We start from the raw sequence: 27,615 nt of genomic DNA, 5'->3' as shown, positions 1-27,615 counted from the left end.
GATATTAAAACCCAACATTTGAAACGCAATAAAATCTTGTTCAAAACCGCTACTTAAATAAAATAAAAAGTTGTTTTAGTCTTTGTTTTTAAGAAGATTCAAAAGTGACCGCAAATCCACCTTTGTTAATACTGAAGTCAGAGATAAAGTCAAATTTTACGTTTTTTTGTTCTTCTGCTCTAATGTCAATTGTAATGTCGTTGATCTTTTCATTTCCACAGAATGTTCCTAAAATTTATTTAGTGCTCTTTATAGATTTATGTTTAGAAATATTTTAAAACTTTTTATTTTTTTTTACTGTTTGGTTTTAATGCAAATGTATAAGTTAAAGGTAAAAAATGAAACCAAATTAAATTTATGCTTAAAATTACGTTTTAATAATAATTTAGAAAAAAAGTGGTTTGTTTATTTAATTCTGACAGCTACAATATTTTATTATTATCAATGTACGCATGCAAAATTCCAATTAAGTCAGTTTTTTATAATATATTTTTTTTTTTTTATTCTAGCACTAAATTTTTAATCACAATTTTTAATTCAAAATTAAATTTGTTTACCTAACGGTTTGTTATAGTACTTTCCGCTGAAAATACTCAAGTAGTCTTGTGAACAGATTCCGTTTATTTTATTTTCTAAATCGAAGTAGATAAATCTTATAACTACTTTGCTCACATTGAATTTTTCCAGCTGTTTAAATAATTTATCAGCTGAAAAGAAATTAGCAGCTATCAAAAAAACTTTTTTTGCAAGAAGCTTGTAACTACAGTGCTGAAACAAGTAAATGCTTGAAAGTATAATATAAGGTTAAAAAAGAAAGTATAAATTGTAATAAGTATTAAAGTTACCTTAAAAGCTCTAGAATTAAGCAGTATATACAATACATAATAATAAAAAGTCAATTGTTTTTTTTTTTAACTTTCTAATCTAAACCGGTTTAATTTTCAACATTTAATAATAAAACTAAGATTTAAAGGTTTTAAAAAATTAAATCTCTAAAACTATCAAGTTTTTATCTAAATTAAGTTTATAAAAGAAATTACTTTATCGAACGTAAAAAAATTAATAAGTATTAATGTACATAAATCCTTACCAAAAAATCGTTAGATTGTTTTCTATTATGTGTTTATTTAGTAATTATAACATTGATGTCGCCGATTAGTTTAGAAGTTATACTGTAGTACTTTAATTTGAAACGTGACACTTCTATATTAAAAAATAATTACTAATTCTTAATTTAGTTATTCGTTTTCGCTGTTTTTATGTTGTTTCATAATTGTTTTTTATGGTAGTTATTATTTGAATATTTACATTGTACTTCCATGAGCATTTCCTGTTTGGTAAGTAGTCTCCACTTCCAAAGTTTGGGTTCCTTATCTCATCACTAGATCTATCGAGATAAGTTATGCCTCTCATTTTGCAAGGATCTGAATTCACCGTTGGTTTCTGACCTGATGTAATGTTAATGAAAGATTATTTTTCGATGTTTGTACGTACATTATTTAGTATTTTTCATTAAATCTTGTTGTTTTTTTTTAATATTAAAAAATTTACAGTTATATTTTCTAAAACTAAAAATAAATCGATTGATTATATTATAAACAACTTACTAAACAGTTTTAATTAATTTTAAAGTTATTTTAAAAGCATCAAAATATCATTATTATATAAATAATTGATAAACTGGTGAAAATAAAGTAGTTTTAGTAAGTTTACTATGTATTTTATTCTTTATTTAGTTGACTTAGATATGGAGTTTGAGCCAACAAAAGCTCTAAAACTATAAAAATAGCTCAAAATGCTAATATTAGTTTGTAATGGTACTTTTTATTTTCTTAAAAGTCATAAACATTGTAGCTCCTGTAAACGATTTAATAACTTAAAATAGTAAAGTATCGTTTATTTATTCTACAAGGTATTTGGTTTAAAACAAGTACACTCAAAAAATTACTTCTTAAATAAAGCCATGGGAATATTTTTTTAAGTATAAATTTAATACAAAAAGTTCAAATATCAAAATACAATTAAGTTATTAAAAAACTATAAAAAATATATTTTATTACTACTTTTTAGTTTGAACTATATTTAAAAATGTCTTTTTTGAAAATCTATACAGTTGAGCTTAAAATAATTTATATGGAGTATTTATTTCACATATCTCTTTTATTCTACTTTAAGTGTTAAAAAAGCATAAAAAAAATATATAAAAAGCTATTTATTTTGTTAAACTAGAGAACGGGTCTAAATTGCACAAATACAAAATTGCACGAGAACAAAATTACACGAAGCAAAATTTGCACTAGGGCACACAACTGCACGAGGGAACAAAATTGCACGAAGACGATTTTGCACCAAGGGTCAATTTCGCACGAGAGTAAAAAAGTACAGAAAAACATTTTAAAAAATTACTGACTGAGGGTAAGGGTTAGAGGTAACAAAGATAGTAAAAAAAACCTAACAAAAATTATTATAATAAAAAAAATTAATTAAAAATAATCTTACCGACCGAGGGTAAGGGTTAGGGATAACAGTGAAAAAAAAAAGCTAAATTAAAAAAACCAATAATAAAGCTAAAAAAATAAATAAAAAAACTAAAAAAAAATTAAACCGTGCAAAGTTGTCTCCGTGCAAAATGTTCTGCTCGTGCAAAAGTATCTTCGTGCAATTTTGTCCCCTCGTGCAATAATGTACGCTCGTGCAATTTAGACAGCTACCAAGTTTAATTACCCTTTAAAGTATAATAAAAAGCTGGTATAACTTTAAACGTTAAATCTATGGTTTGTTTTTAAAATGTTCCTCAACATACTCATCATGGTTTGGATCCACTCGACGTAACTTTCCACTCGAGTGAACACCGGAAAGGTGTTTTTTCCTCCCTCCTCGCACTTCGCAGTCGTCCATGATGTCAAACCAGTCACCACTTGCTGGTGCTTGTTTGACCTCGCACACATGAGTGGGCCACCACTGTCACCCTAAAAAGTTTTAAAATAAAAATATAGTTTTTTATGTTGCTTAAAAATGTGTTAATGTCTTAAAGTACGATGTCTTAGTGAGTAAATAAATATGTATTATACATTTTTTTAGGATTTAAGTGTTTCTCTTTTAGTTAATTGAGCTTACTTACTTGAACCAAATTTATAATGAAACATGTTTTAGTCACAACACAAAGTTTCAATGAGCAAAAACTTTAACGCTTTATTTTATCTATAATAATTATTGTTATTTTCAAAACGGTGGATTAATCTATTTTTAAGTTTGAAATTGTACATTTAAAACTTTAAAACAGAATATAAAAGAGAAAAAATGTTTGAAGTTAAAAAAATCTTTATTGATTAAAAAATACTCTTTTAAAAATTATTTATTAGAACAACTTATGATTTTCTTAAAGCTCGCGACAGTAAGTTTTAAAATAGTAAGGCAGTTAAACTTACTAGTACAGATCTTTTATATGTTTTTTTAAGATTTGTTCTTAAACATAATCAAGTACCAAGTACATAACACATTTCGAAATTTTTTGCTAAGCGATACTTGTTTTATAGTTTTTGAAACTTTTGTTTTGTTATCAAAGCTGTAAAATTAAATTTGTTTTTGTGTGTGTTTTAAAACTTAGTTTTATTTTTTACAGAAGTTTTAAATTATTTTTTGTTGTAAAAGCTATAAAACTAAATTTTTATTTGCGTGTATTTTAAACTTAGTTTTATTTTTTTAAAGAAATTTTCAGCTATTTTTAGAAAACAAAAGAACCTTAAAATCTTATATATTAATTATAGTAACTTGTCCTTAATTATTTTAGCTCCTAGTTTAGGTTTGAATTATAAAGTCTTTATTATGGTTTTAGCTTAATATTTATAACAGTAATGTTTTAAAACTATTTCTAACTAAATAAATTGTTTTAGTTAATTTTAATACATCAAAAAATATATAAATCAAAATAACAGTAAACTTTAATATAAGTGTTACAAGCAAAAGTATTTTTTAATTTTAATCAGTCTTAATCTTATAAAAAATTAAGATTGATATTGTACATTAAAAAAGTATACATTAATAACTACTGTAAAATTGTGTAAAAAAAAATATAGTATACATTTATGTTTAATGTTTTTAGTTGTATGATAACATTTTTTAACTTTTTTTATAACTAAAAAAAATGTAGTGAAAATTATTGTTTTAAAAGTTTTAACATTCTTCTTAATTCTTTAGCTGTTTGATAACAAGTTTTTATTTTTTATAAAACTAAAAAATAAAATAAATTGAAAACTAATACTTTACAAGACATCAGTTTTTTTTTTAGTTTCAGTTTATAAAACAATAGTATTTTAATCAGCATTTAATCAAGCTTTTGGAAATTATATTGAAAAAGTAAAGTTACAAATTAAAACATTTCCATAGTTGAAAACACCAGATAACAATTACAAATGTAGCGCACGCGCAAGAAAAACTTTAACAAAAAGTCAAAAGAGCGGCCAAATTCAAACGCAAGCTGCTTTTTGACATTTTGACGTAACTAACCGCGCAAACCCCGCCTTCCTGCAAACTGGCACACATCATCTCGTGAGAGAACTTGCTCGCGAGGCCAACATGCGGATAAAATTTCGCCTCACAGTGCTTGTGTGGCCGGCTGGCGAGTTGCAGCTTCTGAAGTTCGTTTGCTTTGATTTTTGAAGTAATGAAGCCCCAGCCTTAGTTGTGATTAAAAAAGCGTTATAAGTTTTTTTCTTTATGTTAGCTTATTTTTCATGTGATAAGTATATATTGAATAGTTTGAATACTAACTAAACTACATTAAACATATGTGAAAAATTTTGAACACAGTACACATACGCTTAAAAATTTTAGTTTAAATAATGAAACGTAAAACATATTTGGACTATAGCTTATAAATCAAAAGTTAATAAATTAACTTGAAAAAAAAATTAAGCATAATTATAAACAAGGGTCGGTAAGCTGCGGTATACAGGTCGGTAAGCTGCAACAAAACTTTTATTTTTAATAACTCTTAAGAACATGCTTTGAAAGTTTGTTTTTCAGTTAAATTCAATACTTTAGAACTAATTTGCCCTATAAAAAACTTTCTCACAAAATAGCCACAACAAAGTAAAAGTTTTAAAAAATATTTCGCAGTTTAAGTTAATTTTAGAAACAGCCGACCACTAGAAAATATATTTAGCAATGTTGCTATTTAAAAAAAGTTATAGCAATTTTGTAAAACTTTTTGTTGAGTTTAACGAGATCTTTTTTAAATAGAAAAAGTAATTGTACTTTTTTTATTTAAACACCCTTATAAGCACCTTTTAAAGTTTAAGTAATTAAAGAAAAACATTTTCATTATTAACTTTCATTGTTTTCGCATATTCTTGATTTTAAATTCATTTAATGAAAATTAAACAAAATTAAGTATAATTTTACGTCATTTAGTTAACTTCTAGCTTTTCGAATAAGATTATATTAAAATATTTAATTTAGTTCTAACCAAATACTGTGCACTGTTCAAATGGGAACGGGGTTTCATCGTGTTTAGGCAAACAAGCCGGTCTAATGTAATCATTTAATATAAATGCTTCATCAGTTTCTGGTAAATTAAAAAACAAGTTTACAATTAGTTTTCTTATATTTATAAGAACAATTAAGTATAAAGTTATTTTTAAAGAGGGAATTTTCACAACTATGCTACTAACCAAGCAAAGCAATGTCGTTTTCTAAAGTCACGTGGTTGTAGCCTGGGTGAATAGTAGTTTTTATTACGTAAGCAGATGTTTCGTATTTGTCAGTATATAATGCTAAATGGTCACCTGCCACTAATTTGTACTCATATTCCATGTTAGGGTTCATGTAACTAGAAATTAAGTTATGGTTAGCATAAAAAAACGCCCAGTGTTATTTACCAATTGTAGTAGAACATCATAGTGTACTTTGATAAATACTTAAAATAAGCAACGGGGAAACACTTAAACATTCTGACAAATAAATTTATGTTTTGTTTAAAAGATCTAACATTTTAGTCGTGGCGCATTTACATTAAAATATTTTTCAAAACTAAACAAACATTATGTTTGATCTTAAAATTGATATTGCTTACAAAAAAATTGTTAAAAGCATCAGACGACACAAAATTTTGTTTATCAAAAAAAAATCAAAAAATTTATAAAATATATTTATTAATTTATTATGTTTATATTAATTTTTAACTTATCATGAACCTCTTATCAACGCAGTGTGCAACGGTGATTACCCAACGAGAGGAGACCAGCACAGCCCCACATGTCCGTACACTGTGTAAATTTATCGATTTTCGAACAGGTTACGCAAATTTTAGTTATAGAAAAATTACTTGTTCACTAGTAAAGAGAGCATCCATGGTGCTTCCCCATAATAGCAGCTGGAGCCTTTTGATACTCTTTTAGTTCTTCGGTTCGGTTGAATTTTTACTAAACCGCATTCTTCTTCTGCGCCTGTGAAAGTTATGCGTGATGAGTAATACTTTTGTATGATTATCGTACTTTTAAGTCGAAGACTTTGTTTGAATTTTAATAAAAAAATTCAGGATGATATAAAAAAAATCCATCTGATTTTTAAGTTTATAAACTTTGCTAAACTTAATTAAGCTAAAGTTCTTATCAAAACTTCAAAAGGTGTTTGTTTATAGTTACAGCTTTTAAAAGATTAAGTGTGTACATATAATCAAAAATAAGTCAAGAAAAAATAAAGCAAAAATTTGTATGAAGAAACATTTCAAAACTTAAAATGTTGTATATAATACTGTTTCATACAATCTACAGTTATGGTGTAATAAAAAATATAAATAGTATTACACAGTAACAGTAAAATAGTATTTATGCAACTAAATGTTTTAATACAAATGCAGAACAACTTGTTTAAAAAATTTATGTTTATACTTTATATAGACTTATTTTTGTATAAAATGTTGTATGTCCGCACTTAGTCTTAATTAGTGATGTACCGGACTCACTATCCGGGTCCGGGTCCGGCCGGATAATGCCATTTTTGTCTGATATCCGGATCCGGCCGGACTCTAATTTGAAAAAAAAGTCCGGATCCGGTTCCGGCCGGATTCTAATTTGAAAAAAAAGTCCGGATCCGGGTCCGGCCGGATCCTAACAGAGATCCGGCCGGACCCGGATCTAGTTAGTAAAAAAGAGCATACTGAAAAGTATTTTTTCAAAAACAAACCCTGTGAAAATTAATAAGATTCATTTTCATCAGTTAAAATTAAACACCTACCGTGATTGGCTCATTTTGTACACGTGACTAATTTACATTTGTTTACATTTAAACTATAAATACACATTTCATGAAATGTAACTCTTTACATATGTTGTAAAATTGAAAACTTTGGAATGAATACTTGCATTATTTATTGTTTAAAGTCGAGCTCAGAGAATATTTAGAGTTAATACGGTTGAATGTACGAGTCAATGAGAATCATATGACGAAATGTTTCAAACTAAATACTGATGCAGCAAAACATCAGAACATGACAGGCAGTTTATATGTAAGCAGTTAGTTAGTTTGGTGTGTAGCTTGAAGCAACAAAATATCTTGAACGTTTTTGTGAGTGCTTATTGTAAGTAGTGGTGTTTTGTCTTAAAAGTGAATATTTCAACAGGTGTTTAGTTGTTTAAATATTTAAGCCAGGTTTATAGATTAATTGTTTATTAAAAATTTTACAGTTATTTGTTTACTAAAAGTTTTATTTAATTTTTAGTTTTTTGTTTTAAGTCTTTTGATATAGATTTAAATAGCTTCCAGTTTTTAAAGTGTTACCAAAGTAATTAATAATTTTGTATATGCTAGTATTTCTTGTTGTGTTTTATATAAAAGATTCATCACTCAAAACTGTCGTGTCTGATTATAGAAAGCAGTCTCAGTTAGAATTTAGTATTTGTTAGATATTAATTAAATAAGGTAGGATTTAATTATGATGGGTAGTACTAATAAGTTAAGTGTACTACAATCAGTCCACAACTTTACTACCAAATTGTCAACCTTTGCTAGCTGTTCTACTGATTATTAGAATAAAGTAATTTTTCAGTTTTTAAAAACCTCATTCTGACTCAGGCTTGTTTATACTCACTCTAGCTAGTTTTATTGACTTAAACAGTGGCAACCCTGCTAGTTTGAAATTTTTTGGGAATTTTAGAAAATCTTTGACTGCCTCAGGCTAGTTAAGTTTTTTATAAAAACTCAGGCTAGTTTTCTTTTAGATTTTGAATGAGTTTGAGCTGATCCAGTTTTCAATATTTTGTAATTTTCTAGTGTATTTTGTTCATGAACTTGATTTCAGATTTTTAATTGTAAATAACATCTAAATTTGTAAACCTTGTGGCTAGCTGTTCTACTTATTATTAGATTAAAGTTCTTTACTTCAGTTTTTAAAAACCTCATTCTGACTCAGGCTAGTTTATTCTAGTGATGTACCGGACTCACTATCCGGGTCCGGCCGGATATTGCCATTTTTGTCTGATATCCGGATCCGGCCGGATTCTAATTTGAAAAAAAAGTCCGGATCCGGTTCCGGCCGGATTCTAATTTGAAAAAAAAGTCCGGGTCCGGTTCCGGCCGGATTCTAATTTGAAAAAAAAGTCCGGATCCGGTTCCGGTCGGATTCTAGTTTGAAAAAAAAGTCCGGATCCGGGTCCGGCCGGACCCGAAATTGTGGGTCCGGTACATCACTAGTCTTAATTATAAATCACTCAAATTTTAACAACTACTTAACCCTAAATTGTTACCTATAACTAAAACAAAGTCAGTTAAGTTTTATAAACTATACTTTTTAGTTTTTATAAAACTTAAACTACATCTTATGTAACCCAATATTACAAAACACTTATTACTTTTTTGTTTTATAAAAACTGATAAGCTAGTAAATTAGGTTAAGATATAATACAACTAATTCACGCAAACAAGCATCATTGGTAATTTTTGAGACTGTCAAAGTACAAGCTATCAAACACTTATTAAAGCAATATGAAAAAAAAAGTTTTAGTGTTAAATGATGTAGCAAACCTACTGAACTCTTTATAAATGCTATCTAAACAACTGTTTTTTAGACAGTTAAAATAAAACAATTAAGTTTTAATGTTTATCTTTGTTTGTAAGCATATATGTATATATATATATAAATATCTGTGTTAAGTAAAAAGATAAACTGTTGTCTATTTACATATAAACAAATTACTTTCAAAACAGTTAATCATAAAGTAAATAAGAAAAACTTTTAATTTTGTTAACTTTAAACAAAGATACAAGTGAAGATAAATAAAAAGTATACAGCTCTTTTTTTTTTTTAATGAATAATATATAAACTTAAACATGATGAATAGCTAAAAACTAAAAATTTTGTAACTTAAAAAGTTATCTATAAGACTAAAACTTAATAAAGTTATAGTATACATTAAGTTACTTTTTATATGGCATCTTATTTTTTAACAAAATAGTGAGTGTTTAACTTAATATCAAACATTGTTTAGTATTTTTTTATTATAACCACAAATTAATTTACTTAAAATAAAATATTTTCAAATAATCAAGTTTTGAATATTTTACGTCAGTTTTTAACTTTTTAAGTTATTTTTCTGATAGAACACTATCATATAAAACTTTATCTAATTAAAGAAAAGCGTTAGTGTCAAACTTTAAACAACTCTTCTTAATGACAAATAATAGTAATTATGAACATAACAATAAAAATTGCTAAAAAAAATTGTTTAATACAAACTCGTTAAAAACTTCTAACTAAAATGTTATTTTCAAAAACTGATTGTTTTATTATTTAAAATTAAGTTTATTGTACAAAAACAAAACGAAGCTTAAAACTTTGGTCTAAAGACATTGCTACACGAAAAGTTATATCGGTCATAGATTCGCACACCGAAAAAAACTTTAAACAGAAATATTTGTCATTAGTTTACTTTAACAAACTCCTACTTAGCTAAGACGACTAATAAACTACAACTGTATAGCTTTCTTAAGTTTAGGCAAGTATTTAAGAGTTCTATGTTAGTTAATTTAATTAGTAAAAAAAAATCGTTGATTTACAAACTTGCGTAATTTTTAACTGATTTTTGATATGCATATTTTGACAAAAAATTTAATAAACAAATATTTTATCAGAAATTTTTCAATCAGTAAAAAGAAAAATTTTCTGCAAATGTTTATAAAATATATCAGCTACAGTAAAACTTGAAACCATATTAACAATAAAACTTACCTATGCATTCTTTAATTTCATGCAACACCAAATTAAACACAATAAAATTAACTAGTTTCATAGTTTAATGAACAATTTTAAATAATATATTTTTCTTTATTAGATAAAGGAAATATGAGTAGTATAAAAATTTTACATACGTTATTGATGATTTCATGATCTACTTACTTTGTTCATTTGATAACATTTGTTTAGTTTTATTGTCAAAAAAAATTACAATTATTAACAAAATAGTTTACACAAAAAATTAAATAAATAGATAAAAACTTTCCTAATCCGTAGAGTCAAAAATCCAAGGTTCTTATACTAATTTTTGTTTTTAAGCATCTTTTAATTATGTTTTTGTTGAATAAACTTACTAACTAACTAACTAAACTTGAATAAAATTAAGCTGTATAGATTATAAATACAAGTTAAAGTTTTAGTGTAATTTATTTTTAAAAGATGAAAATCAAATAAATGTGAAATGCTTTATTTAAACGTTTGTTTAATAATTTTAGTATTATACTTTTCTACAGTCAAAAATAATTGTATAGTTTTATTATCTTCAAATTAAAAAATATTTTTCTTAAAATAGTTAACAATTTACGCATAGTTTTATATTTTAATTGGTAATTGATGCTTTTTAATTTTATAAAAACAACAAAGCAGCTATGTAAAGAAATTCACTAATATAATTTCTCTGAAAAAGTTAAAAACAAATTAATCAAATTTTGTTGTATTTAAGTACAACTTGCAACTTAACATAAACATATTTTTCATTTTTGAAAATTTTACAAAAGTTAAATCTTTACAAATCTTATATATGATTCTTTTTCGAAACTGTTTAAAATTTCATTTAACTTTTGAAAAATATTCAGAGATAAGATTCGAAAAGCTTTAAGTTTTACAATATTTTTGAAAATGAAAAGTATATTTGTGTTAAGATGCAAGTAGTAATTAAATTAATGTAAAATATTCAACAATTTTAGAATAAATTATAACCTCTTTTTTAATCTCTAAAAATTTGAAAGTTAATTGAACCATTTGGTTTTTAGATTTTTAAATGTTTGTATAACGGACGATAAAAAAGTTTTTGACTAATTTATTTAAAAACAATTTCTTAAATTTTTGCTGAAATATTGTGTAAAAAGCTTCACTCAGCAAAAAAAGGTTCTTCACTTAAACTACCGTTTTTCTTCATTTTAACTTCTTTATTATTGAAATATTGGTATAAGCTTTGTAAGAAAAGTATTTTGTTTTGTTTCAATTAGCTAATAGACCTTACCTTCATTGCAATTTTTATCTTAGGATACAATTTTTTTTTATAGTAACACTAAGTATTTGAAATAACCAAACTTTTCAGTTAAATTGCTTCCATGATTTTTTGGGGAGATTTAGTTTTTTTAACTATTTTTTATTAAGAGGTTTACGTTGATTTATGTTTAATTTTTTTTTACATACGTAATGTTCACTCTTTTGAAAAGTATAACCTAGTCTGTAATCTAAATGTCAATTTTTTGTTCAGAAATTTAACTTTTAGCAATCTTTAAAAAACCTATTAACAAAATGTTTTCAGCTTCATCCTTTTCTTTATATCTATAGCTTGCTTAAGCATTTTAGAACTTAAGTTTTATAAACTGTTCAATGAAAAAAAAAAAATAATCTGTAAAAATAACTCATAATTTTAGATTTTTTCAATCAATATATTATCGAAAAAAACGTAAATATATATCAAACTGTTGCTTACAAAACCATCAAATTAAATAAGTGTTTTTTACAAGCTCAAATTTACTGAAATTTTTTAAAAAGCTTCTCTATTATATATCCTTTAGCGTGAAAAAATTATAACTGTTAAATCTTATAACTGTCCTCAATATTCTCTAAAGTTGCCCTAAAGCAGGTGGTGTTCACGGGCCAAAATTCAAGTTTCAAAAATCTTCGCAGGCCGCAGTTTTAGTTTTAGTGTTATTAAAGGAATCTTTTGGTTTTACTTTTAGTCACACAAGAGAAAGTTCTACTTTTATTCACTTTATTATTTTAAATGACTTTTAGCTACACATAGAATACCTATTTAAATTATAAATATTTTTTAGAATAAAATTTACACTGACTAGTAATATACTTAAGTCTTAATGAACTATGTTTTTTCTTAAACACTTAATAGTTTAAACTTAACATTTCTATTAATTTACTTCTACCCTAACTTTCTATAAAAACCGAGCTTAAAAACCTTTTTGGGTCACTTTTGTACGTTTTTTTTATGTGAACCAATTTTTCATATTCTTAAAGATATTAACCTTTGAAAATAATTTTTGCGTCTAAAATAGTTTGCACTCTTTAAGTAGTTCAGTAGCTAGTTAAATAAATTATTAATACCTTTTTGTATAGTAGAAAAGCTAAAACGAATTCTTTAACATAACTAATGCTCGAATACTTTAACAAAATATATTATTAGTAACTAACTAGTCTTTTACATGGTTGCCACTTTAAAAGCAAAAATGTCTGAGTTATAACAAACCAACCTAAGTTTATTAAAAATTCAAAAAGCTAAAAAATTGCTGTTAATCAAGCTTGGATACCTAACTAAAATATCATCATTATAAAAAAAATCACAATATGTAAGTAGACAAGCAAAAAAATTACAACTAGTAAACTACACCACAGTCATAAATAATATTCTGAGATTTCGAAGATTTATTCAAAGCTTTTGAAATAAAACTTTCACACACCTGAGTTGTTAAAAAGTGTTTCAAACAGGTTTAATCTAGTCTGAATTTTTCAAAACTTTAAACTAGCCTGTTGTTTGGAAATCCTGTTTAAAATTAAGTTTACAAAATAATGAAATAACGAAGTTTATTTACAGTGAATTTAAACATATAGCCAAAAAAATTATTATAAGTCAGCTTGAATGGACAAGTAAGTTTCTAAAGTATTTTTAACAAAAGTATAAAAAAATTGAAGTCAGTAGTGAAGAAGAAAAACTTATTTTTATTGATATTTATAGCAGTTCTTTATGAGCAATAAAATATTGCATTTAAAAAGAGTAAGTTTGAAATATAAGACGAGCTACAAGAATTAAAAAACATTAGTTAGGAGTTATTGCGAGAAAAGAAAAAAACAAATCGCTTAAGTCAGTTCCAATAAAGCACATAACTTTTTTCAGTAACTACAGACTAGACAAAAAAAATTGTTAATGTAGGTTATAAAGTAGCAAAATTAAAATTACTAAAAAGAAGATACCGTTTAGAATTTTAAACTTTCAATATAATTTGTGTTGGCGGTAGTAAAAGTGTTTTGTTTATTCCTTCAATGATAACAAGAAGTCGTGTTTAGGAAATTTCTGAAGATTATAAAGCCGAATAAATCAAATTAGGACTTTAATGAATCTGTTGAGATGAAAGCACTGATCCAACAAACATTGCTCATCTAAGAATTTTTAATAGAGATACTTTTATTAACTTTGACATATTAGAAAAACTTCTAGGTTTAGTTCCAATGCAAAGCACAGCAATAGGCAAAGACATTTTAAAAGCAAAGTTGCAGTGCACCAATATAAAGTTTTTGAAAGTAAAAGCTTTACTTCTATTTATAGTATAAATTAAGTTAAAGATAAAAAAACGATCTTCAATAATATAGAACTATAAAAAGGCTACTTTAGATGTGTTTTTTGTTATAAAATACTTTACGGTAGATTCTTTTTGTCAAATCGAAGTTTCATTACTTTACATGTAAAAACAGTTTGGAATTCCAGGATTTTTCAAAAATTCTCAAACTCAAGGTTTTTGCAGGTTTTTTAAGTATAAATTGTCAAATTACAATTACAAATTTTCCGAGATTCAATGTTTTTGGTAACACTGATTGTTCATTTTTATATGTATACAATTAATATAAATAATATTTCAAATTGTATCAGCTGCATATCAACTTGACATTTATTATAATTAAAATCAACACTGTGAATTCAACAAAACAGAAATTATAAGTTTGATATGCCATTCTTTAAAGGAAAAAAGCCAGCCTGAGTGATCAAAAACTAGCCTGATATTTTAGTATACAAAAAACAATTCAAGCCAAAAATTGAAAAAAATGACTAAAATTGCCTGAGATTTTAAGTCTTCAAATAGTCATAGTCTTAGTGTGTGGCAATGTTTAGTTGTTTATTTGCTTGAATTTGAATTATTTTGATTAACAATGTGCAAGCTCAATAGATTTATCATCCCTTAATCTAGTTTGCGTTAAATAGGTAGTTCCAAAAAACACCAACTGTGTATATTAGGATGCAACGCATAAAAATTAACTTAATTTGTTAAAAACATTTTTTGAAAAATGAAATTGTACACCTAACAAAAACTATTTAAATTTATGTCATATTTATTGATTAAAAAGTGTCTGTAGTGTGTACACAATTATGTTTTACAGGACATGAAAAAAAAAATCCTTGTGGAATGCAAATCTGTGTTTTTAACTTTTATAAGCTAAAACAGTAAAGTCTTTTAATTGTTTAAAATGTTATACAGGGACTTAAAACGAATTTAATCAAATTAAATCAAGTTATCGAACAAATTTATCGAACTTGAAATTTATTTTTGCTAAGCGGGCCACATTTAAATGCTCGTGGGCCGCAAATTTAACCTTTGCCCGCTGGTTTGCGCAGTTTACCCGCGGGCCGCATTTTGCCGACCCTGCTCTAAAGCTACCTTGAAGTTTTAAATAAAACAGCAGTTTTACTATTTTTCAGTGGGAACTATACCATACAATTTAAAAACGTAAGAAGGATAAATCCATATAAGTTTTTCAAGAATTTTGGTATATTTGTTGCAAACAATTCTTACGTAAAATTAAGAGTTAGTTCGAGTAATTTTTCAACTGTATTTTGTTCTTTAAATGTTCTAATTTAAACTAATAAATCTTAAAAAAATACTTAAAGCAGAAATGAAGTAAAAGCAGTTGTAAAAAGAATGCACCTAGTTCTTTTCAACAAAGTAGAACTTTTTAAGTTTAATTATCTGGTTATCATAATAGTCAACTACCGCTTGCCAGCCCACTGTTTATTAAACTTTGGAAACTTTATTTTGGCATCACGCAACTTTTATTCAAACAAAACTTGTCATAAATTTCCAACCTTGTAAAAGTGTTTATAAATGTTCTCTTGGAGACTTTTATTTTCCATGCATAATTATCACTTATAAATATTTAAAATTCATTAAGAGGATAGGGTTAAGTATTTTGGATTTATCTCTAAAAATCGAAATTATACAAATATTTTAATTTTTTTTTTCTTTTTAATTTCTGTCATGCCTACAGGCACTTTCTAATACTAGTATATAAGATTTGATTTGAATTTTCAGCGACATCTGTTGTTAGACTTTCTTTGAACATGTATATATTATACAACAGTATTATTAATTTGTATAAAATTTACATGAACAAGTTTGCGCAGTTCGTTAATGTTTCAACAGTAAACAAAAACAGTTTTATACAACATAACAGTTTAAATAAACATAAAAAAAGTTTTATTGAAGGTACACAACAAAGTCAAACAAAACTCGTTTAATCTCAAAAAAAAAAAGAATTCGATCACCTTTAATTTTCTTCACTGTAGATTTTATGCATTCGAATTCATCAAAATCAAACTTCTCAACTTTGAAAACAAAGCCACACACAAATCTTTCAGCAACATTGAAGCTTCAGTCAAATTCCTCGAAATCACCTTGATCATTTTCTCATGTAAAAACAAAGAAGACTACCTTGACCAGTCCGGAAAACGCCGCGGAGACCTTCAAGAGGAGATGCTTTTGCCAAAAAATATAAACTAGTTAAGCGGATATGCTTTGGTTAAATATTGGAAAAAACTAATATTTCACCTTTATGGAAATCAAGTTCCGCACCCTTTATTGCGATCTTTTCTAAAAGACGGTTGTCTTACAAGTCCGCCGCGAAATCAGTGACAAACCTTCTGACGTAACAACCCTACGTGCGTGCGACCTGGAAAGATATGTAAAGAGGAAAGTTCCAACCTTTTGATTGGTCTATGTTAGCCATATCAACGTCACAAAAACTCGTCATGGCTTTGTAATAACTCGCATGTAAACTCTGAAAATAAGTTGATATTTTCACGCGATCTTCTGGGGTGAGATGTCGCTTCTTGTTTTTTTGACGCGCTCTTCTTTACTTACTTGCGGTTAAATATTGTCCAGTGTCCTGCTTTTTTTCTGAAGATGATGAAAATCAAAAGTGCAAAGATTGAAGCAATTTCGAGCCATCCGAATTTGGTATTCAACTTAAAGAGAACCATGAATGCAGAAAGAGTTTACACAATGATGTTAAAACATTCTTATTGTAGTTATTCATATTTTTGAAAGTAGAAAAACTCAAGTATGTTCTAATAAATGTAAGAAAACTAATTTTAACATGTTCCATTCGTATTTTTTTAATAAATTATTCAAAACGGAGATTATAAACTAGTTTGTTAATAATAAGCATAAAAAGTTTTTCTTACATTTTATAGCCATTATAGATGAAAAAATTTCTATTAAAACCCATAAGGCTAAATAAACAAAGAATGCTAGTTGCATGTATTTAAGACAACTATTATAAAAATAATAAAAAACATAACGTAATCTAAGCAAACAACTGGAAATCATTCGAGAAGAAATAAAATTAGTAAATCAGATACTTAATGAAACTTTAGTATATTTTGTTTCAGATCAACTAATTTTAACAAACCTGAGTTTATAGTCTAACCTCTAAATACTAGTACTGATTACACAGTGCAAAGGCTACAATTAAGACATTGTAGTTATAACTTATTATGTTGTAATAATTTCTTCAAGTTAGGTTAGATTTAGTAAGGCTTCAAATATTACGATTTAATTAAGAGATTGTAGAGTACATACCACAGCATTACCGTCGTATTCAAAACATTAATAATTTACATTTCAAAAGTTTTTATTAAATTTTTATGAAGTGCAACAACATTTTAAAATTTAATTTTAAGATTTAAACAAACTAGAACTATTCCATTTTATTTAACTTTTTGACAACTAAATAAAAAAAATCTATTCAAAAGTCTTAAGATTATATGGTGATTTTTTCAGAAATTATAACTTTGGTAAGCACAAAAACTTTTATCTATAATAGTCAAAATAACTCAATTTTTTATAAAAAAGCCAAGGTGTGTATATATTTTTATTTAAACTTGTTTAAAAACACTTTAAAGTCGTTATCTTCATAAATTTTATATAGTATAGACTATAGATCATGAATTTTTAACAAGTTTTAGAAGGTTCTATTAAAATATCACGAAGATTTGTACTTTAATTAGAATAATTTCATGTATTTTTTAATAAAGTTTTAGATTATTTATATAAAATTGTAATGTTATAAGATGTTTATCTTTTAACTTATTTCATAAAATTTATTTTTTTAACACTTCAAAACAATACTCGATTTTATTTTACGTAAAAGTATAACTTATTTTAAAAGTTTTTTTTAGTATCGTTAAAAAGTGAAAAAAGTCAAATACGCTTTAATCTAGTAGTTTTCTTTATATTATTAATATTTTAAATGTGTGACATTTTACTTTAGATGCTGGTTAATTAGTTTTCTTAAGCGTCAATCGAAACTTTAAAAATAAAATATTAAGCCTTAAAACTTGATTTAAAAAAAAAAACTTTTAATTTTTAGAATTTGAAAGTAAAAGAAATATAATACTATTTATTAATTGAAATTTTTTATTTGTAATTAATACTATTTTCAAAAAGTTTTACTTATTTTAAATTCTACCTAAAAAGTAAGAACTTTAAAAAAAATATTCTGGACTATAAAACGAGCCATCAGGCCATAAGTTGAAACTTACACTAGAAATTCTAGAGTTGGTTATGAAGAGCAAAAAATAAATCTTATGCATATTCATGAGTAGTTTTGAAGCTTAGTTTTTTATATTAACAAGAAAAACAAAATTTACCTTAGATTTTTACAAAAATTTTGAGGAGACTCTTAGGCTTATTTAAAGGTAGTTTTAATGCTTATACAAGACTCTATGGGAAATTTTGAAACTTACACTGGACCAGGGCTCCGCAAAGTGGGCTAATTTAGAAGCATAATCTGCAAAAGGTATGAGACCATAATTTGAAAGTTTCACTAGATATTCTGAAGCTTGTGATGAAGAGCAAAAAAGGTATTAGGATAGTTTTGAGAAATTATAGAAGGGGGCCGTTTGCTTTTTCAGTTTGGAAAAACCTAGTACACTATATAATAAGATTGATAAATTTTATAGTAAACAGTTGAACACATCAAAACGATTTCTTACTTTAGATTTCCCAAGTAGTTAGACCCTATTTTTTATATTTCAAGAGTCAAAATATTTTATAACATTGTATCTTAACGAACGAAGTAGAGTTTATAGGTATTTTGTAAACCAGTCATTGTATATCCTTTTTCGAAACATTTTTTGAGAATAAGCTATTTTCCAAGGTAATTAGACTACTGTATAAAATCTTATATTTGTTAGCAAATAGGTTAAAAAAAAGAAAGCAATTAACCGTTTTAAAACTATCACATTTAAAAGTCACTTTATAAACGTTAAAGATTTTGTTTTTATAGCAGTTTAAAATCCGTAATAAAAAAACTTACAAAATTTCCAAGTACCGTTCAAACGTTGTTGTTATAGACAACAACAATCTAAAACATTTGTTTTTTGACGGTCAAAGCTTGGTGACTTTTAGAACTTTCTTAAGAATAGAGATAAAGCATTGCTGTTCTGGACAGTACTATAACACCAGTATTAAGTAATTAATTTATAAATGGAGCAATAGCCTGATTTAAGGTCATATGTTTATTTAGATCGAATATTGTGAAAAGTAGGGTTGTCAAACGCTTTTCAGAAATTTCTTCAAGGTTTATAAAAGTACCAGTTTTGGTAAAAAAAAAATTTAAGGTAGAAAGCGGTCTCAAACAGTATAAAAACATTGAAAAGTTACTGTATAACTAAATTAAATGTATTTTTTATAACTTTTTATATGTTATTAAAAAAATTTCATGCATATATTGTTTGTGTCAAATCAAAATTTCATTGCTCTAAATAAAAAAAATAGTTAAAAATTATGTTTTGTTTTTCTGACTCCATGTTTTTTAGCAACTCTGTAATTAGGTCATTGAGATAACATTTCGTTGCTCAAATCATTATAAATATTACAATTATACGACTGTTCATAAATTTGAGAAAAAACAAAATTTTAAACTATTCATGAACAAGTTTCTGATTATTCAGAACTGTTTTTAGCAATTATTTTTGAATTTATCAAAAAGCTCAACTTTCAATAATTTGCCTCAAAATATCAGTAGAAACATTATCAAAATAATTTATTTAAAAATATCTTATTTAACTAACTTATTTAAGTTTATATGGAGCTTTTACTAAATTATATTCAATATTTCAACTTCTAATAGTCAAATGCACAAAAACTACAGTGCTGTGCCGAAGGCATGCAATAACTTGAAGTTTTTAAATTGAATTAGTTTTTGAATAAGAAATAGATAGAAAAACCTCTCAAAATGTTTTTTTCAATGACGGAAAAACAAATAAACTTTTTATGATAAGTTGATTTTTTTAATTGGGTATAAAACGTTAACTGACTCGCGAAAAGGGCACTTCGTAGTAAACTGATGTCGGAACGTTCACTGAAGATACTTTTTACGTGAAAGAATTATTTACAAAAGTTATTTCTGTTATTCCGCAAGAAGGGAACATTTACGAACCGCGAAGTAGTCGTACTTATCAGCCAACAGTAAGAAATTTTTACTAATTTAGTACTTTAAATTGGTTCTTAAGCAGGGTTGCCACAGATCAAGCTGAGAAAATTTTCTGGGCCTTTTTACTAAAATTTTCCTGACTTTTTAAAATCAAAATCTTAATTTAAAGTTATTGTAAAATACCTAATTAAACATTTGAAACTATATAAAGCTTTCAATCTTATTTTTATACAGGTTAAAACAAGTTTTTTTTTTTGCTGAATTCAATCATCTAACTTCCATTACATCACTTTAACCATCTGTGTATGATTGGTGTATTTGCGATAAACCCTTTAGCTCAATCAACAATATAATTGTAATTTCAAACTTATTAACACAATTGTTCTGAAAAAGAAAGAATATTTTAGCATTTCCTAACAGAAATGTATCTAAATAAACGAAAAGACATATAAGGAACTTTTACAATTAAAACCTTAAAACAATAACTAAATTTTACAACTAAAACCATAACGAACTTAATCAAACAGTTTTTTTTACTAAATGTACTAAAGTTTATTTTCTCTATTCTTTATTACCACTTCAACCTCTTCATCTGGTATGTATACGGCTTAATTTTCTTTGCAGTTATAACTATTTTACCCATTTTATTTAAATCGTTCTTATCTGCTGTCTCTACACTTGTCGAAGATAATCTTTTCTCTAAATCTAGCCTCAGTTTGTGGGCTTCATTTCTTTTCGCCCCTATTTTATTAATTTTTTACCAGATGAAGGCATTAGAAATTAAGTAATTTCTAGGAAAATTTTGCAATTTCAGTTTGACTTTTATAGATTTTTTATTCTTTTTTTACCATTTGAATGCTTTGAAACTTAAGGAATTTTGAACTAACAAAATCTGACGTTTTTTTCAAATTTTCGGACATTTGTCTTTTTATTTTAGTTTTTCCTGACCTTGTGGCAACCCTGCTTAAGTGTGTTTTATAAGTTACTTAAAGTAAGACACAAGATTTGTAATTTTAGCATTGTAAACTACTTGTAAGACACGTAGTTTAGCTAAAATGCTTGGAGACCGCATATTTTAGAGCTCCGTACTATTTAACATCATAGTCATAATAAGTAACTACATTATATACTTTCTGTGTTTATAGTGTTACAAGAACGACTGATTTAACCAGTGGTGAAAATTGCAAAAATTACGATTGAAATATTAACTTAAGAACTCAATCTTGAAATTAAATATTGGAATAAGAGTGACTGCGGATTACTTTAGTTACAAAAAGTTTTATAGTAAATATTTAACGTATTTATCTTACTCTTTTTTTGGTATGGATTTGACAAGCTTAGTATTTAATCTAATAAAAATAAAGAAAGAATTGCCAAGGATTAACCTAAATTATCATTAACTAACTATTATTAAGATTAAATCTGTCATATCATTTTACATATTGAATTTATTTGAACTTTTTTTTCTTATTTGTAACTATTAAATTCAAAGTTATACTAATATAAATATGTTAACTTTTCAAGAAAATATTCTAATTAAATTATTCTATAACGTCTACTAGGTTTGTAGTGTTTAAGTAATCATACTTAAGCCGATAAAACTGATAAGGTATGGATTTGCTCTAAAAAAGAGCTTTCATTAAAATAAGCGTAATAAATATCTAACATAACATATTACTGTAATAAAATGTAAGTTTAGGACCAAAGTTGCCTGCACACAAAATTAAGACAATGACATCATACTTTTTTTTATACACTTCTAGCACTGAAGCTTGGTTTATAAATCATTTTACTACAAAACTTCTGCTCCGAATTATTAAAAAAAAAAGACTATAAAAAACTTACAATTAATGTAGTACCTTACTTAAGCAGATTTTATCTGATTTATTTCAAAAAAAACGCTAAATAAATCTCAATAATTAAAAATATCAAAAATTAATTAGAATATTATATTACAATTACAATATTTGTGTTGTATTGTCTATTACTTTGGAAGTTTTCATGTTTGATTTAGAACAAATGTACTGTCAAAAAATTAACTAAGGATTTCTAAAAAATATAAATGATTGAAACAAAAATGATAGTAGATCAACAAAAGGTAATGAAAAAACGCAGCCGAGAGCAAAGCTTAACAAAAAATGCAATCGAAGACACTGGAAATGCATAGCTAGAGTAAATATAAATATAGAAAAGTGTTTGACAGATTTTACTCATTAGCAAACATTTGGCATAAACTTTGATGTTTTGATTTCACTCTAAATCTCTAATTAGAACAGCAGCGAATGAAGAAACTTAACTTGTAAATACTTAACTCCAAACGTAGCTGTACAAGTCGTCGGAGTTTGCGGATGAGTTGACGGAATCGAAGGAGGCAGCGTGATGCGCGGTTTGACCGGAGGACGAATATTGTTGGAAAGGTCGGTGTTTGTTGCAAGCTTGCTGTTCGTTCTTCTCCGCTTGCGAATCTTCGTTAAAAAGCCTGCAGGTTTTAAGTGGTTTGTTTTTCATTAGAGCATTTAATTTTTTTAATTTGATCATTAAAAAAAAAAATTAAAATATATTATATTATAATGCTTTAATTTTTTAAAGAATCATTTAGTTAAAATTTGAATTTATAACCAGGATGAAGCTTCAATAATTTCAAATATAATTAAAACAAAGAAAAAACATATATAATAAATACTATTATTAATAGCTTGATAAACTTGCAAATAGATTATTTGTACTGTGAAGCAATACTTCAGATCAATCTTATGCAGAAAGCTTATTTAGAATTAAGATACTAAAAAAAACTGATTCGGTGGATATGGTATTTAACATAAAGTGTAAATAATTAACTGTTTCAAATTTCTATTTATAACTACTTTTACTAACAAAAAAGTTATGGATCAATTCTTTACTTCATTTTATATATTTATGTAACCATATAAACGAAATTTTCAATTTGTAGTTGAGTATTAATAAATGAACTTTCTTAACAATTTTTTGTGTAATTGAAATAAACTATTTTAAATAGTCTTTAATCCCATATTTTTAAATAGACTGTTGTAAAAATTAGCAATATTTAGCGTTTTATCTCTTTTTATTTTTCTACAATTTCAAAACTATGATTTAGCTATTTAGTTCATATTATTCAATATCTAATTATGTATATACCCCTTATTAAGTCCTTAAAATGTAAATTTACTTCACAGGCTAACTACAAGAAAATGAAGAAGGTTGTTCAACTTTAAACGTAAAGTTTGAAATAAACCAAATTAGACGTTGGCAAGCAACACGATGTATATTTACAAACAAAATGTTTCATAGCTCCAAACCATCTAAGACTTCTAATCGTTTACCAACCACCACTTACGTTATGAGTATTGAAACGTAAGGTTGCAGATGCTGGTGAGTGTACTTGGTGATGCGCTGCAAGTGATTGTGCCAAACAGGCGACATTTGAAGGACTACTCTCAGGGCACAGGCGCAACTGGCAGTCACCATGGACTTTTGCAGCTTGACAAACTCTGCATCTGTGAAGAAAGATCGGCTAAATCTTAGTAGTAATAAAAAACTAACTTTTTAAGCACATTTATACTTACTACTAAATACAAAACTGGGGTTATAATTTTCATATAGTACATTTTACTTGTTTAACATGGAAAATATCAAAAAAATAAACGTCAATTAGTTATTGTTTGAAGACGGTTAGTATATACTCAGTGTTATAGAAAGTGCAAAGTTAAAATCTAACTTTGAAGCGATACTTCCAAGAAATAGTTCATAAACTTATCCAGTAACTTGTAAGCATCGTCTTTTGAAGAACTTTGTAAATAAATATGTTGCAAGTCACTTTGAATCAGGATAGCCTGTAGTTTATTAAATAAAATTGCTTTAAACACAGTAACACAAAAAATATCTAGTATTCTGGTAGTTATATATAAACGATTACATAAATACTTCAAGTGTAAAAGATATAATTTTTGTACTTCACTATTTAATGGTTTACCTTCATGTAGTAGTCTTTAAAGTCGTGAGAAGTTGGAATACAAATTTTCCAGTCTAATTTCTTTAGTAATTTTTGTTCCATTTTCATAAACTCTCTAGCCTAAATTTATTTAAGCTTAGGTTTACATAAACACAACCAATAAAAATAATATTGACATACTAAATGCCAATAAATACTTTAACAAAAAAAAAAATTTAAATTGAAAATTATAAAAATTTTACAGGTAAAAAAATACTTGTCGAATTCAACGAACTTTGAAAACGATTATTCTCCTGTTCTAAAAACAGTTTAGACAGAGATTTTAAATATTATAAATTTCTTAAGGACACATAAGAACATTCTTTTTACATAAACTAATTTTAGATATAAAGCTATAAGTATAAAATATAAGTTAATTTTTTAACATAATATTTTTAATTGAATTTTGAGATAAAGTCATATTTATAAGCTTCTGATACAAAGGTATAAACTACTATTTTAATGTCAATTAAAATTAAATAAACCTTACCAACTGTTATCTACTTTTTTTTTTTTTTGAGCTAAAAACCTCAAAATGTCCAAAAAAAAAACTTTAAAATATAAGTATTGACAAGTTGGAATTTTTTAAATATAAATAGCTAAATCCTTACAAGATAAAAAAAAATATTCAATAGTTTTCTTTTAATTTAGTTGTTAAAGTATTAGTGATGGACAGATTGTAAAAATTCGATGATTGGTTTAAAATCAAGAAGATAGACTTATAGCAAAGTTGTATTTTTTTAATATTTTTGGTTTGCGCCTTCCACAAGGAAACTGTTGAACTCAACTACTTAAATCCTTTATACATTGAATTTTTTAAGCATTAAAAAATATCTTATGTTATACCTTAGATAAAACTCTACAAAACAAAAATAACTTGTCAAAAACAAGGATTAATCCCCTATGCCATTAATTTTTTTTATCTGGCAATTATTTAAAGTTTTTCTGATTAATGTAATTAAAAATACAAACTTAAATGACAAACATTAGAATAATTTAAGTATAGGTTAATAAATATCGTGCCTGATCTTGCACACAAAGCCGCAATTAAAAGTCATTTATGTAATTTTAATCTTGAAAAAACATTCGTGAAAATCAACCAAAGTTAAGGTTTTTATTCTTTAATAAATACTAATAAACATGATCTTGATTTGATTTTGAGTATACAGGAGCGCATATCAACTTTTTACTATATTAAAATTTAAGATTTTTTTCATATTGCTTCATTTTTCAAACAAATTTGGCCAACAAAGATTTTCTCTAGTAAATTTGGACTATTAATTATACAAGGCTACCAACTACTGCTCTAATAATTTTTACTTTAATTTTACAGCTTAAATTTAGTATGTAAAAATTAACATTAACCAAATAAAATCAAATGATTTGGGTGAACTTTAATCTTTAAATTTAAAAAACAATGCACTTAAAAAATGTAAAAATTTCATTTTATATACTTTAAAATTTTGCCTAAAAACATACCTGAACTTCAATACTAGCCAATGAGTTTAAAGATTTTAAAGTTGGCACTTTGTCTTCGGTTTCTTGAAATTTACCTACATACCATACTGTTGTAATTTTTAATAGCCAGTTTTAAGTTTAAATTTTAACTAATACGGTAATAATCAAATAAAATTTAACCAAAACTTTAAAAACATTGTTTACTTCATTATTGAAATTACAAGTTTGATAAACTCTTCACAAGTATGAAAATTGATAATTTCAAAACTACTTTCTAGAAGTATTTAGTTTAACTTATTGCAAAAGTTTTATTAGTCATTGAATAACTTCTCATTAACATTTGAACATTAAATCTAATTAAATGTGGTGTTTTAATCTCAAATCAACAAGATCACATATGCTCTATTTATATTCTTTCCAATTTAATAATCACAACTAAATTATACTGCACTTACAAGCTACTGTCAGGCAGCAAATGAGCAAAAGCTGAACTTCTGAACAAATGACTTTTGTACTATTAACGAACTGATCATACAATGCAATAGCCAGGTGTTGAGACGATTTGCTTACACTTGTTTTCTCGCTCATCACAGCAACAAAGTCAACAGCACTTCTTCTCAACTCCAACACATTGTTTTTGCAAGACAACAACTTGACTTCTCTTTCCTGGTAAAATAAATCAAGTGTGTAGACTGTTTTTTAAGTATGTCTACATTGTGGTGGTTATAAAAAATTCTACTTTTGAGTTTTCAGCTTTGTAAAGTTTTGATTTTGGAAGTATTAAAAAAACACCTTGTGAAAAATTTTAGCTGATTTGAAAAACATTCACAGATGCTATTTTTGATTTAAAAAAAGCCAAAGTGTATACTGTATGAGACCCAAATATGCAACCTTGAGTTTTTTGCTGAAAATTGTTTTACATGTGGCAATTATCACAAAAATTTTATTACAATTTGAAGAAATTTTAATGAAAGCACTTCTTAATTATTGATTAAAAAAAACATTAAATTGAAGAAAATTTACAAAAATAAAATTAAAATACATAAATTAATAAAGGTTTCTGTGAAACTTTCTTCAAATAGTATTAAATTCTGCACTAAATGCTTTTGTTATATTTCCCAAATATAAAAATCTGTATGGCTTTTCTATTATAATTTATTGTTTGTGTTTAAACTTAGTCAGCAATAACTTTTTACGGTTTTCAAAATTCAAAACCCTTTTTAAGACATTAGAGTGCTAAGTAGGGGAGCTCAATAGGTTTCATATGGATGGGAGAAATATAAGAGCAAAATAAACAAAATTATTTCATCTTTTTTCTTTCCTTAAAACTTTTAAGTCATCATTCTCAATTATCTTGAACTAATTTAAATTAATGATAATAAATCATATAAAGAATTTTTTTAAATATTTGGTAAAAATGTTTTTTAGTATGATCATTTTACTTTTAGTCATAAATGCTTAGTTTTTATTTATTTTGAATGCAGGGTTGCCAGCCGTTTTTTCAAAATTTTTTCTAGGTTTTCAAACTTTCTTCCAGATTTTTATAAGTACACATTTTTGGGTCTACTTTTAGTTTAAAGTTAAGTTTTAAGTAAGAAACTGTGTTAAATAGTATAAAAACATTGAAAAGATACTGTTAAGCTACTTTAAATATGTTTTTTAATAAAAAAAATTTGATGATGACAAATTTTTTTTACTTATATGACAGACTTTTTAAAGTCAAATTTTTATACTGAACATGTGAAAATTGTTAAAACTTTAGGTTTTTTTTTGCCTAAATTGTCAAATTCCAGGTTTCCAAGTAAAGTGGCAACCCTATTAATGGTTACAATATAAACTTTTGTGTAATGCAATGAATGTTTCCTGAGAATTTTAGGTTGACTGCCCAAGAAATGAACAAAAATTTAGACTTTTAAACAATACCAAGGTTATTGACAATGAAAATTTATATTGAAAACAAGCCAAGTCAGTATAAGGTTATTAAACAATATTGTCAAATATTCACATAGGTTAACTTTTTCACTAAGACACTTAGACACAGGTTTAATTTTTTTGCAGTTTATAAAAGTGACCCCTTGTGCTAAAGTGTCTTCATGCATAATTGACCCGTTCCCTAATAAAAAACCTTTGAAAACCCTATTAGCTCTTATTTCTAACTTTTAAATTACAAAGGGCATCCCTGTAAATA

The 27,615-nt window shown here is 26.0% G+C and overlaps 1 protein-coding gene across 1 annotated transcript; it reads right to left on the bottom strand.

The window, feature by feature from the left end:
* Window positions 1–88: 88 nt before the first annotated feature.
* On the bottom strand, window positions 89–15,926 carry LOC145832369 (complement factor D-like). The gene is made up of 10 exons (XM_082939688.1): window positions 15,842–15,926; window positions 6,326–6,446; window positions 6,195–6,266; window positions 5,673–5,830; window positions 5,468–5,566; window positions 4,507–4,676; window positions 2,804–2,969; window positions 1,309–1,448; window positions 558–687; window positions 89–228 (listed from the first exon to the last, which is right to left on the bottom strand). Exons 1-10 carry the CDS (start codon window positions 15,924–15,926, stop codon window positions 89–91), a joined length of 1,281 nt encoding a protein of 426 aa, XP_082795814.1.
* Window positions 15,927–27,615: the final 11,689 nt, after the last annotated feature.

Source organism: Thalia democratica, chromosome 3 (assembly GCF_965202585.1).
Source record: "Thalia democratica chromosome 3, ktThaDemo2.hap1.1, whole genome shotgun sequence".
In the NCBI taxonomy this organism is placed as follows: domain Eukaryota; kingdom Metazoa; phylum Chordata; class Thaliacea; order Salpida; family Salpidae; genus Thalia; species Thalia democratica.
This window is presented reverse-complemented; position numbering and strand designations above follow the sequence as displayed.

Coding starts and splice junctions, on each gene's coding strand:
- LOC145832369 (XM_082939688.1), bottom strand. CDS start 15,926: ATGATCAAGGTGATTTCGAGGAATTTGACTGAAGCTTCAATGTTGCTG. Junction 2,970..4,506: donor AGGAAGGCGGGGTTTGCGCG/GTTAGTTACGTC, acceptor AAAACTTTTTAG/GGTGACAGTGGTGGCCCACT. Junction 1,449..2,803: donor GTGGATCCAAACCATGATGA/GTATGTTGAGGA, acceptor ACATTACATCAG/GTCAGAAACCAACGGTGAAT.